Genomic DNA, 12,260 nt, shown 5'->3' with positions numbered 1-12,260 from the left:
CAAGTTATATATTGTTTTTTCAAGAATGGCTTTCTTCAGATACCGATATTTTGATCATGTCATCTAATTTCCTATACAAAAATAATAAACTATGTTTAAAAATTAAAAAAAAAACACTTATTTGAAAAAAACTTTTACTCATCCAAAAAAAAAGCTAATGAAAAAACCTGCTAAATAGATTCTACGGTTTGTCCTGAATTTAGAAATTTATGTTTTTTTGAGTTATTGAGCAATAAGTACAAGTAGCGTTTTGCTATTTCAAAACACATTTTTTTTTTTTCCAAATCTGGTCATTCTGCCCCATGTGCTATTTCGTGTATCTTTAAAGCCGGCCAATGCAATTTACCCCAATCAAACCATATATTTGTGAGAACTAGACATCCCAAGGTATATCAAATGCTGGTATTTTAACCCTTTCCATGTACCAATTCTTCTATCACCCTTTTTCAAACTTATCACAAAAATTTCACTTTATGTATGGATTTACAGCTCTTGGTATAAACAACTGTCAAACAACACCCCAATATGTGTTCAGCAACATCTCCCGAGTACAGTGATACCCCCATGTATTAGTTTGTCAGGCCGTTTGGGAGGTAAAACGCCACATTTGGGAAGTGCACATTTGTCAACTTGGAACGTTACCATTTTTTAATTAATTTTTTTTAATATTTTACTAACCACATGGTGATTAGAAGCTGGGCTCCATTGACTTGCATGGTTGAATGCAGTACCAGTTTCTCAAGATGGTCTGCAGAGACTCTCTTGGAAGCTTTGGCAGCTTGGTTATTTTTTTAAATGAACGGGCTGCCATCTCTCTGGAGCAGTCACAGCTCATCCTAGGGTGGGTGTTTTGTGTCCTAAGCTTGTTTAATACCATGATGTGCCAGGCACGTCATTGGTCATTAAGGGGTTAAAATATACAGTCTTTCTACAGCAGACATTGTGCTACCAATTGATAATGTACACTGACTCTTATTCACACCCTAGACATACAAACATGATATTGGTGGATATACTTTTTATATCAGAGCTCAGCATTTCAATTATTGTAGAAAAAAAATGTAAACTAACACAACAGAGTGCATCATTCAACATACACCATTAGTGACCCTTACGTATGGTACCATCTAATACACGTTTGAAATGTTTGTTTTCTCTGTGGGTATAAACTGAATTCCATGCCAGTATGTAGCATTATACCCACAACAAGAATATTAACCGCGCAAACACAATATTTTAACTTGCTTTATATTTTCAGTGACCTGTATAAAACGTATATTGGAACAATGAAAGAGCAGATGGCCTTGAAATATTTCCATTTGGAACAGAGAAAGATCTGCTTCAATGAAGAAAAATAAGTATGATTTGGAAAAGGGATGAAAAAGAAATCTGCTTGAAACATTAAGTGCCAAAGGGAATAGTCTATTTAGCATTTGGCTACAGTGACTCTACGGGAGGATTTACATTGCATCGAAATCATTTAAATTCAACTGGGCTCTACATTATCATTATTCTTTGTACTTATCAAATTGTACACTAAAAGGAAAGTGACCCATCAGCCCTTAGCTAACTATGGCAAAACACAACTACTCCTGCAACCTGGCCATACAAATTCAAGGGGCGTAGGGTATGAGAATGACTTGTATAGTACCAAAACAGTGTTTGTGTGAGGAGTGTATGGGAAGAAGCTGTGGAAGCTTACTATAGACAGCATAAACAATTCCTTTTGTATTTTACCATATGCACTACGCTTGTTATAGTTTAATAATAAATAAATGGCTTTGATTCCACAATTTCAAGGTCACTGCCATGTTTATTCTAGCAGTTCTTTAAAAAAAATGTATTTTAGCCCAAAAGGTCCCAAGTGGTGGTTGATATCATATACCATATTGGCCCAATTATAGGCCGCAGCCCCCCACACACACTTTAAGTATTTAAAGCGGGGGTGCGGCCTATAATAAGGGTTTAGCACAGGGATGTGCAATTCATATTGCAGCGCTGCAGGGGACCTGGTTTCGCCTCTCTGGCAGCCAGTGGACGTCTGTGTAATACGTGCAGACCTCTGCTGCTACCCACCACTTCTGCCGGGGCTTCTATGATGACCTGACATGACCTTCTAGTGCTCAACCTTAGAAGCCCCTGTGGAATTAAGGGGGGGGCTTAAAATGGCTATTGGTTTTCCAAATTTCAGTTTGTAAATAACATATGCTGACTAACTGCATAATAGATACCAAAAATGATAATATACATGTATTCCTGTTCATTAGGTAAAATACTGTTTTACCATTCTACTAACGTGTTTTTTTCTTTTCTTTTCTTTAAAATAGAACCAAACTTTAAGGATGCGGCCTAAAATCGAGCCAATAACTTCAGATGCAATAATAAATCAGGACAGTTAGCTAAGGGCCTCTATATATATTAAAAGCGTCAGCTAACAATTTTAAGAAGACAATAAAACTGTTTTATTCACTTTTTAATATCTTCAAATACAAAGACAACAACTCACCGAGAAATTACATTATAATACCTTCATTGAAGCTCAAACCAAATTATTATTATCTTTTATTTATATAGCGCCAACAATTTACGCAGGGCTCGCAAGCTTACAATCTTGAGGGAAATACACATAGTTCCCTAAAAAAAAAAGGGGCTATAGCACTCTATAGCCTTTATGTAAAAAAAAAAAAAAAAAAAAAAAAAAAAAACTACAAAGACAATTACAACTAATACAAATGTACCAAGATCATTTTTTTTGTGACTAACCACCTTGAAGTACAGTTTCTTTAAGTAGGATACCCTTGATGCCCATTGCAATAGTAAAAGTATGGATTCTGCTTTATTGTGGGATCCTTCTGTATCACAACAACTTCTCTTAAAAGAAATTGCAAAAAGAGCTGATGATTATACATATTTGGTAAATAAACATTTATAACCTATCAAGTCTCAAGTTGCTGCAGTGGTATGGCATTGTTCACTAACCAGCGAGTTTTAGGCAAACTGAAACATATACCGTAGTTTTGGCCACAATTACAAACTCCTGGTGTTTCTCCAGCTAAGTTGTCCATGCACGGTATCTACTACAGAGGAACAAGTCCCAAAAATGACAGAACGGGATGTGTGAAGCACAGTTTTGTTAGGGCTATTCGCCTCCTTTGACTCTATGGCAATGGAAATATTACAACTCTCATACATGACAATCTCCAGAATATGGAGCACACCCTGACAGAAGGTTTTTTTTCAATTGATAAACATTTACTTTCTTGTCTTGTTTCATTTGAAATCTAATTTCAAAAACAAATGTATCATGCTATACACAACGGCCTATATATATATATATATATATATATATATATATATATATATATATATATATATGCACACATACATACATACACACACACACACACTAGTTTAAATCACAAAAAAAATTCAGTTTCCATGGCGACAAACATCACTTCCTGCTTTTGTGTCAATAAATTCCTTGCTTCAACATCCCTTGGAAAACAATAAATGAGGAAAGTTTGACATTATGAAAAACGTATTTCTTAGTTTATCAGGAAAGGCTTCTTCCACCCCATGAAACACTACGTGTATATGTACCAGGAGTAATGCTTCAAAAAACATCGTATTAACTCCGCCACAAGAAATAATAAAAGACAGGCCCGCTGGCCAATACACTGCAGTTCACGGATAAACGATCACCCGAAACTACGTTTTTTGTAAACACTGCTACTGAAAATGTGCTACAGATACAAGGGTATATAAGTATACACACACAAGGATATACTTTACTGAGAAGAATGAGATAGTTTTATTAGTTACAAAAACTAGGAACGTTGGAATTAGAGGACACAATGACTCTCTTTTATCCACCTGCCACGCGTAACACAACCTGGTCATCAGCGTCCGACAAGGTATTTAACAGTGAAGCGGGGGCTCGGTCTGTGCATGAAATAAGCACTCAGGTCACGGCTAGGAACGACCAGTGGTGACTACTGTACACACTGGCCCCGCTTCCAAATTCTGCACCAAGTCAGTTGCCCCCTTCGCTTACCGTCCCGCAGCATTTCCCTGACTGAGTTTGTCAGCCCAGAATCAGCACCCTTCCATTCCATGTTGACTACTAAGCATTGACTGCCAACCAACTCACATCCCGGTATGACGTAAACTTCATGCGACGTGTTTGTCGCACACTGAAATACGTCACATTATCACCAACGTGTGTTAGATGCTGGTGCTGTTCTCGGAGGAGGTGAGGGGCATGTGAAACACTGGATGGGTGGGGAGGGTGTCTATAGGAAGGAGTAATGATCATGAAATATTTACCAGGCTGTATTCAGTAAACGCATTAACATTTCGCCGTCACTACAGCGCATCGTGGTGTGGGGGTGTCATATACTCTTTGGCAGCTGAGGGTTGTGGGAGTTTCTGCGTGTTAGTATTTAGCCCCCAACCGCTCAGGAAACGCTATACTTCCTCACAGCACAGCTGTACCTTCCAAGTGTCCTAATGTGGCACCCAATTCCCTCCTGTGCCAGCCTGTCTTGGCAGAGCTCCGAATGCCTGGTATGTATGAGTGCCTTAATATTCCTACAGCTGTAAAAGTCACCATTATGTGATTATAAAACAGGCATGTGTATAAATGAAACAAAATAGTATTTTCTGCCTTGCTAAATTGTACAAATAGTTGTCAAAAACTCACATGAATGTCTTCCCCCTAACCTCTTAAAAAATAATAATAATAATAATAAAAAAAAAAAGAAAATCCCCTTTTGGACATGTTATATGTGAAGCGTTAATATAAATTGTTCCTTAATATTAGGAACTCCTTTTGTGGCATTTCTCAGTGTGAAGCGCAATTTGTTCTTGTACTATAAACATATGCAGACAAACCATTAGGAAAGCGTGCTGGAGAGCGGCATACATCTTATATATACTCTGCATATTCCCTTATTATTGTAGTGTGTATTGTGGTGCAAATAAATCTACAGCTTGTAAAAACTGAAGGTGTGACCTTCTAGCGGGAGATCCACGTGTATTCATTTGTCGACAAAACACTTAGTTTTAGCTAATGGGTTAGTTGTCCCAAATGGGAAGGGATTCTTTGAATTCCCTGCGCTGTTAAACCAACATATTAAAAATATATCCAGTGATCAAAATTTATGTTAAATGATATTACTATTGAGATCCACATTTTGTACTGTTTCAAATTTACTCCTTCATAAAAAGCATATGGTTAACTTGACCTTGTGTCACCTTTAACCCCCAGGGCTTTGATTTGCACACATGGGTCACCCCCTGACAGATGACATCCAATGGTTACCTCCAAACCCAGCAGATTTGTTTTATTCTAAGAACATAGTAAAAATATGCGCTCCCATGGTTCGCTATTCAAAGTAAGTAATCCTTTTTGATATTTTTGTTTCTTTATACCATGTATATTGGTATGTATGTATCAATTTGCATGCAGTAAAATACATGGGAGTCCCAGCGTAATGGGCTCCAATATACACTATTTTTAATGAGAATTTATTGAAGCCAAATAAGGTTAGACTGACTTGTCTCCCCCACTGTAGCTTTGAGATATTTCTTACATTCCATAGGAACATTTGGTTTTATTGGGTTTTTATTATTATTATTTACAGAATAACTTTTTTTAATGGGGGTACTGTTGATTTTCAGCACCTGGACTCCCAGAATTTTAGTATCCGGATTTTTACATATGTTTGTGTTGTGCTCATTAAAGTCATGCTGTCTGGTCTGTCAGTACTCTGGCAGTAATAAAAGTAATCCTGTTCATTTAAACATCAGAACAGCCGTCGGCAAACTAAAAGTACTCAAATTACCGGCTATACCACATTGGCTGTATTGAGCTTCAGTTGGGGCAAAACCCGCACTAATATCTATTCTGTTCTATTCTCCAAATAAACACTCGGCACTCCAGAAAGTGTGAAAAGGAAGTGTTTATTGCAACTCAGGTGACTGTTTAAATCACATTATTTGTATTCATGGGTTGAAAAGACAAAAAAAACTGTCTGGTTTTTCTTCTTTTAGACTGGCTTTCCGGAGCCTGGTGAGAAAGTATGGCTGTGATTTATGTTACACTCCAATGATTGTTGCGGCTGATTTTGTAAAATCTGCAAAAGCTCGAGACAGTGAATTCACAACTAATCAAGGTACCAGTGTCTGTTTTTCCTTTGGTCTCTTATGTCTAGGTTTATCACAGGCTACATGTGGCAAAATACTTAACCTCTAGAGTGTAGGCTTTCGAACGGCCCTTCTATATCTAATGTATCTTTTTGTATATAAACAAAACAAAAACAACAAAAGATTATCGGTCGCTATGCAGTCTATTGAATAGTCAGCAATTTTTTCATGGTAAAGAAGATAATATAATTAATTAAACAATTTCAGTAGATCCATCAAATGTAATTAAACTTGAGTGCACCTCTGAGATTAACACTAGACACTGTGAATGCTAGCACACAGATTGGGTTACACTTGCTTACATGAAGCCTACTTCCATCATTACCTGTACTGCATAGTATAATGGTGAATGGAGGATAAAGAGCCTTACTGTGCCCTTTTTGGAAAGCCCTGCATAATCTTACTAATTTATTCTAAAAAAACCCCAAATGTGTATATTCCATATATGATTAAAACCTTTTAATATGCCTTAGAATGCTGGGCATTATAGGACAATGCAAACACTATTATGAGACATGTTGCTATGTTTATATTCCTCTAGGAGATCAACCGCTTGTCGTTCAGTTTGCAGCAAAAGAAGCGCAGGTTTTAGCAGATGCTGCTCGTTTAGTCTGCCCTTTTGCTGGTGGTATAGATGTTAACTGCGGCTGTCCTCAGAGGTATGCGTTACACTGCAGCTATTATACAAAAGATGTTTCTTCTTTGTCAGTGATATTTTAGAAACAATTTTGTCATTGGGTTTTTCTTTTTTAGATGCAAATAGTGCAAATATTACATAATACATACCAGTGTTGTGATATGTACCTGTGTCTTTGAAGGTGGGCAATGTCTGAAGGTTATGGAGCTTGCTTAATAAATAAACCTGAGCTGGTGAGTGATATGGTGAAAACTGTGCGCAATCAAGTTGAGAACCCAAGCTTTACTGTTTCCATCAAAATAAGGTATGTTCAAATGAACTTACATCTATTGAAGCTAATTCCAAGCCATGCCTTCAATTGAATTTATAGACCAATCAAAAGAAATGGATATGCAAAATGAAAGTGTTATGTTCATTTTATATTGTGTATGGTCTCTATTGAAAAAAAAATCTAGAATACTGCCAAATTCCTTTGGTATAGACCAAAAACAATAAATCTGTCACTTTTACCTAATTTTATATCTGCTTCAGTAAAGTGAAAGAGAACATACTACCAGAACTTTGTATGATCTCCTAGGAAATCACTACTACTAGAGTAGACCTGTCACATTTATTACTGTAAAATCTCAGGTATAATACGCAAATATAACTTTATACTCAATTTTGTAGGTAAATATGTAAGTACTTGTATATAATATGCACTCATAACTCCAGCTTCACATGTTATTTCTACAGTGTTAAACATGTTTACGTATACTCATACTCGCATGTACTGGAACTAATACGTGCAGAAGATCACATATACAAACTTACTCTATGCCTCACACCTCTACATTTAAGACTCCTCGCCAGTTCTCATACGCTGTCTACGTCTGAGCTCTGGGAAATTACATTCTATCAGCAGAGTGGAACTGTGGAAACACCAATGGAGAGAGATTCCATAGCTGTAATACAATTATGTTTATACACAAAAGGTGGTACGCCAATAGATTGTAGTGGTTTGTGGGATTTTCCGTCTGTGTTTCAACTGCATATCAAACATTTGGAATTTGATAATTGCATAAAGCCCTAATCATTTCACACAGGGCCATTATGTTAAGGAACAGTCCTATCACAGTATTTTTTTGGATAGCTTGGATATGTACATATGCAGTGTCCCATCTACTTTCAAAGTAGGCACAGCAGTACAACCTGCCAGTAGAAAGGCAGCAGCGCCAGCATCTTTTAAAATGAATTACTTGTATTTTATAAGTGAATATTTTTACCCTCAGCAGATAATGAGCTCTATGAATTTTTTAATGCTAGCTCTATGAATTTTTTAATGTTTTTTAGATTTGGTATAATGTCAAGAGAATGCTATTCATGCTCCCTTATTTATTATATATGTTTTATATTAGGATTCACTCAGACATAAACCAAACGGTTGACCTATGTCGGAAGGCCGAAGCGGCTGGTGTGTCCTGGATCACAGTTCATGGGAGATTGACTGAAGAAAGGCATCAACCTGTGCATTACGATTCTATAAAAATTATTAAGGAAAGCTTGTCTATACCTGTTGTGGCTAATGGAGACATTAAAAGCTTAAAAGAAGCTGAAGATATTTGTCACGTGACAGGAGCAGATGGTATGTCAGTGGTGAATTTTATTTGTACGTCATAAGGATGTAGAATGTATACGCTTACTCTATTAGTAGTGCTGTTAGACTTAAAGCTTTAACTGTGGTTTATTTATGTATTGTATTTGGCGGAATATAGGCCACACTCCCCCCCCCCCCACTTTAAGTTTTTTTTTTAAGGGGTGCAGCCTATATTCGGGGTTTAGCGCAGGAATGCGCAATTCGTGTCGCCCGGGACATACAGTTCCGTCGCCGGGGAGGCAGCAGGGTTAGGATACACATCCCCTGCAGCGGTGCAGGGGACCCGCATCCTACTCTCCGATGCGATTAGACAGCCTCCCCTACCAGCACTTTCCAGGGGGGAGTACCGGCACGGGATATTGTCTAAGCGTAAACAACCTCCGCTGCCGGCACGTCTGCTCAATGTGCTTTAACAATATACCTTGCCGGGACTTCCTGCGGGGGGGTACCTGCTAGAAAATGTGAATAAGACTAAAACAAACCAGGCTCCACATAATGTAAACATAATATTTGAGTTTCTTTAGGACTCTGTCCCTCAGTCTGTTGTTCTATGCAGACCCTAGGTTGGGTCTAGGTATTGCATAACACTAATAAAAGCTTTGCCATGTGGGTTCTGAATCCCCTAAACACAGAGAAGATTGTATATTGTGGTCTAAGTCAGGGCTCGACAAATCCCAGGCGCCTAGGAGTTTGTCACAGCCACTCAGAGCCCGCCCCCGAGCCTGAGATCACTCCCACGGAGTGATCCTGTAGGCTGAAACCACGATTGCAGGGGGTTCAGTGTTGATGACACAACATCCCCCTGCTGCCTGATCGCTCCATGAGAGCGACAGGGCAGCGTTAACCTCTTCAATGCCGCGATCGTGGCATTTTAGGGGTTAATTCGCGTTTTGTACAGGGTTCTGCTGCTAGTAGTCTGCCTGGAAGCCCAGGCAGACCAGCAACAACAAAAAAGAGCCCCCCACAAGCCCTTTGATGACTCCTGTAGGCATGGAAGCCTACAGCAGTCATCAGAGAGACTCCCCCCTGCAATGGCTGGTCTATAGACCAGCAATTGCGTCCCAGCTTCCAGAGGCAGCTTCAGGGACAGTGGGAGAGGGTTTTTCGGTCTCCACATGAGTGTGGGGACCTGACACAACACCCCCCTGCTGCCTGATCGCTCCATGAAAGCGACAGTGCAGCGTTAACCCCTTCAATTCCACAATTGTGTATAACACATTCGTGGCATTGCAGGGGTTAACATTTAAACATTATTAAAATAATAATAATAATAATAATAAAAAAACAACAAAAAACAGCACTGACCTGAAAGTCCAGGGTGCTTCCAGGTCAAATGCTGTGAGTTTAGTAAGTGGGCTGATGATGATCAGACCACTCCTAACCAACTGTTAATTTAAAAAAAAATCCTGGCTCCTAACTTTTTTACCTGGCGCCTAGATTCACAACAAATTTGTCAAGCCCTGGTCTAAGTCAGTGATGCAGGCAACATTTTGGCAATTTTGGGCCCCTTCTCTTTTCCGAAACAATTGTATAATGCAACAGTTCCTACTATTTTTCATTTCTTTCCAAGGTGTGATGGCTGCCAGAGGACTCCTTGCTAACCCAGCAATGTTTGCAGGATATGACGAGACTCCACTGACTTGTATTCAGGACTGGATTGAAATAGCATTGGAACATGGAACTCCTTTTACATGCTTTCATCATCACTTGATATACATGATGGAAAGAATAACTTCAAAACAAGAGAAAAGGGTTTTTAATGTTTTATCAAGTACATCAGCAGTTTTAGAATATTTAAAAGAATATTATGGGGTGTGATCTGTCATCAAGATAGCACGTATCATAGAAACAGCACTGCGGGATATGGAATTCTTTGAAATACGGACGCACGCCTTCATGTGCTGTAGTTTTTAATCTCACAACTACCATGTTTTATGTTAATTTATTCCAGTGTCACATTCCAGTGAACACTTTTAAAATGTCTAATAAACAACACTCTTACAGAACATTCTTTATGAAAGAAAAATAGATTTTAAAAAATTAAAGTTTATATCAGTTGACTATTGTAGGTTGTGAACACAAGTAACTATTTTTGAAGGGAGCATAACAATTGATTAGATTTCATCATTAAAGGTGACACATTCATGTCAATTGTCTGCGACACAGGGGTTTATTCACTAGAGAGATTCAACTCCCTGATATCACTGTTTATTACAAGGGTAAGCTTCAATGAGCTTCTCCTAGAAGAAGATGCATAGTGCATGTTTCCACTGATTTTCCTAGGTATAATACATGACCAGCTTACACCTCCTTGCAGGAAGAGCTCACTGAGGAAGTTTCAGTTTTCCTGCAAATGATCATACGTTTTATTTCTTGAGCGCCAGCAGATTCTGTAGTACTGTTACAATAGGGGGATAATGAAAACAAATTGGTAATCCTTATAATAGGCATTACGACATGTTGGTACTATGTGTCTTTACCTAAATACATGAAATAGAATTGTATGAAAATGCAGCTGTCCCATTATATTTACTTTGGCTATATTTTTATATATATAAATTTTTGTATACTTTTATATGTTTAAATTAAGTAAACTCCTTTTAACATTAAAGCAAATGTTATTTTGTCCTTTCTTTTTATATTAATGCTTATATTTTATGTTTTATAAACCTGACGATACTAAACTTCTGAATTTCAACTTTTATAAAGTTTGTATAGTAATAGAACATGTAGATCTTAAATTTGAATTTTCTGAGATAAACATGATATTAAACCAGGAATATATCTTTTTTTTTTTTTTTTTATTGTATGTAGCGTACCATTTTTAAATTGTTTAGCATTATGTTTCATAATAGTTATCCTATTATGAAACATAATGCTACACAAAAGTACAAAATGACTCCTGGTACAGTTTTTGTTTCTCTTTCTAACTCACAATATCACAAGTATGTTGGATTGTATTGGTCATATAAACTGGGGTGTTGCAGCAAGATGGCAAATCCCAAATACAGCATGAGAGGGGAGGTATATAGGGCAATCTATAGCTTAATTAACCCCACAACATTATGCACCATGTTGAGCAAGATATGAGCAGGCCACTGGGTGAGATCCTTCCATTTCTATATATTTGATTTATTTTAATGCGTGGATTTGATAGAACAATTTCATATCCATATATGCATGTGGACATTGTGGTGATAAGGCAAATTGCTATACATGCTTCTTTGGTGTGCGACTTGGGACTTTGTATGAACAATTTTGGTGCAGCTTTACATATACTATTGAAATTTGTGGTAAGAAGGAACTACTTGATTTATGTTTGCTTTTTCCTTTTGATATAATTTCCTTCCTTTTTTTACTTTGGCTTTTGTTTTGTTTTTTTGTTTAGGGCAAGTCTCTGAGCTTTTTTTTTATATATATATAATTTGGTGCAATAGTGGTTAGCATCTTGTAAAAGGTTTAGACTTTTTATTTTCTCATTTTGTCAGTGCTAGTTTTGATTCAGTTTGATATGATTGCCACTGGTCTCTTCTTATATGAGAATGGTTTCAAAATGGGAAGTTTCCGCAGATGAACCAAAAAAATGCGCACTTCGTGGTTTTCAAGGGAAGACTACCCCATAACATTAAAATTTAATGAGGATTTCCAAGCTACCCTACTTCCATTTCTTGGTGGCCTAAAAAAACACAAATCTTCCAGGAACACAGGATTGCTACAATTTTTTCATGTTTCAGGCATATTTAAGAGTTAATGCTACACACTAGGCTCCATGGAACAAAT

The 12,260-nt window shown here is 37.5% G+C and overlaps 2 protein-coding genes across 4 annotated transcripts in view; one reads left to right on the top strand and one right to left on the bottom strand.

Moving 5' to 3' along the window:
• The window catches only part of COG5 (component of oligomeric golgi complex 5), a 146,146-nt gene extending 141,995 nt beyond the window's left edge, over positions 1 to 4,151 (bottom strand). The window contains exon 1 of the mRNA XM_053463199.1: positions 4,055 to 4,151. Coding sequence (XP_053319174.1) covers positions 4,055 to 4,115 — 61 coding nt within the window. The 5' untranslated portion in view covers positions 4,116 to 4,151. The remainder of the gene's footprint in view (positions 1 to 4,054) is intronic.
• Positions 4,152 to 4,198: 47 nt separating this feature from the next.
• Positions 4,199 to 10,506, top strand: DUS4L (dihydrouridine synthase 4 like). 3 transcript variants are annotated; one of them, XM_053465698.1, is made up of 8 exons: positions 4,207 to 4,252; positions 4,484 to 4,566; positions 5,270 to 5,396; positions 6,055 to 6,176; positions 6,749 to 6,866; positions 7,026 to 7,148; positions 8,242 to 8,468; positions 10,051 to 10,506. In XM_053465698.1, the coding sequence occupies exons 3-8, from the start codon at positions 5,287 to 5,289 to the stop codon at positions 10,296 to 10,298; spliced, it is 948 nt and encodes a 315-aa protein (XP_053321673.1). In that variant the 5' UTR covers positions 4,207 to 4,252; positions 4,484 to 4,566; positions 5,270 to 5,286; the 3' UTR covers positions 10,299 to 10,506. The 3 variants fall into 3 exon arrangements, with proteins under 3 accessions (XP_053321674.1, XP_053321673.1, XP_053321672.1); XM_053465699.1 differs by lacking the exon at positions 4,484 to 4,566 and having other exon boundaries at positions 4,199 to 4,252; XM_053465697.1 differs by lacking the exon at positions 4,207 to 4,252 and having other exon boundaries at positions 4,453 to 4,566.
• Positions 10,507 to 12,260: the final 1,754 nt, after the last annotated feature.

This window comes from Spea bombifrons, chromosome 4 (assembly GCF_027358695.1).
Source record: "Spea bombifrons isolate aSpeBom1 chromosome 4, aSpeBom1.2.pri, whole genome shotgun sequence".
NCBI lineage: Eukaryota > Metazoa > Chordata > Amphibia > Anura > Pelobatidae > Spea > Spea bombifrons.
This window is presented reverse-complemented; position numbering and strand designations above follow the sequence as displayed.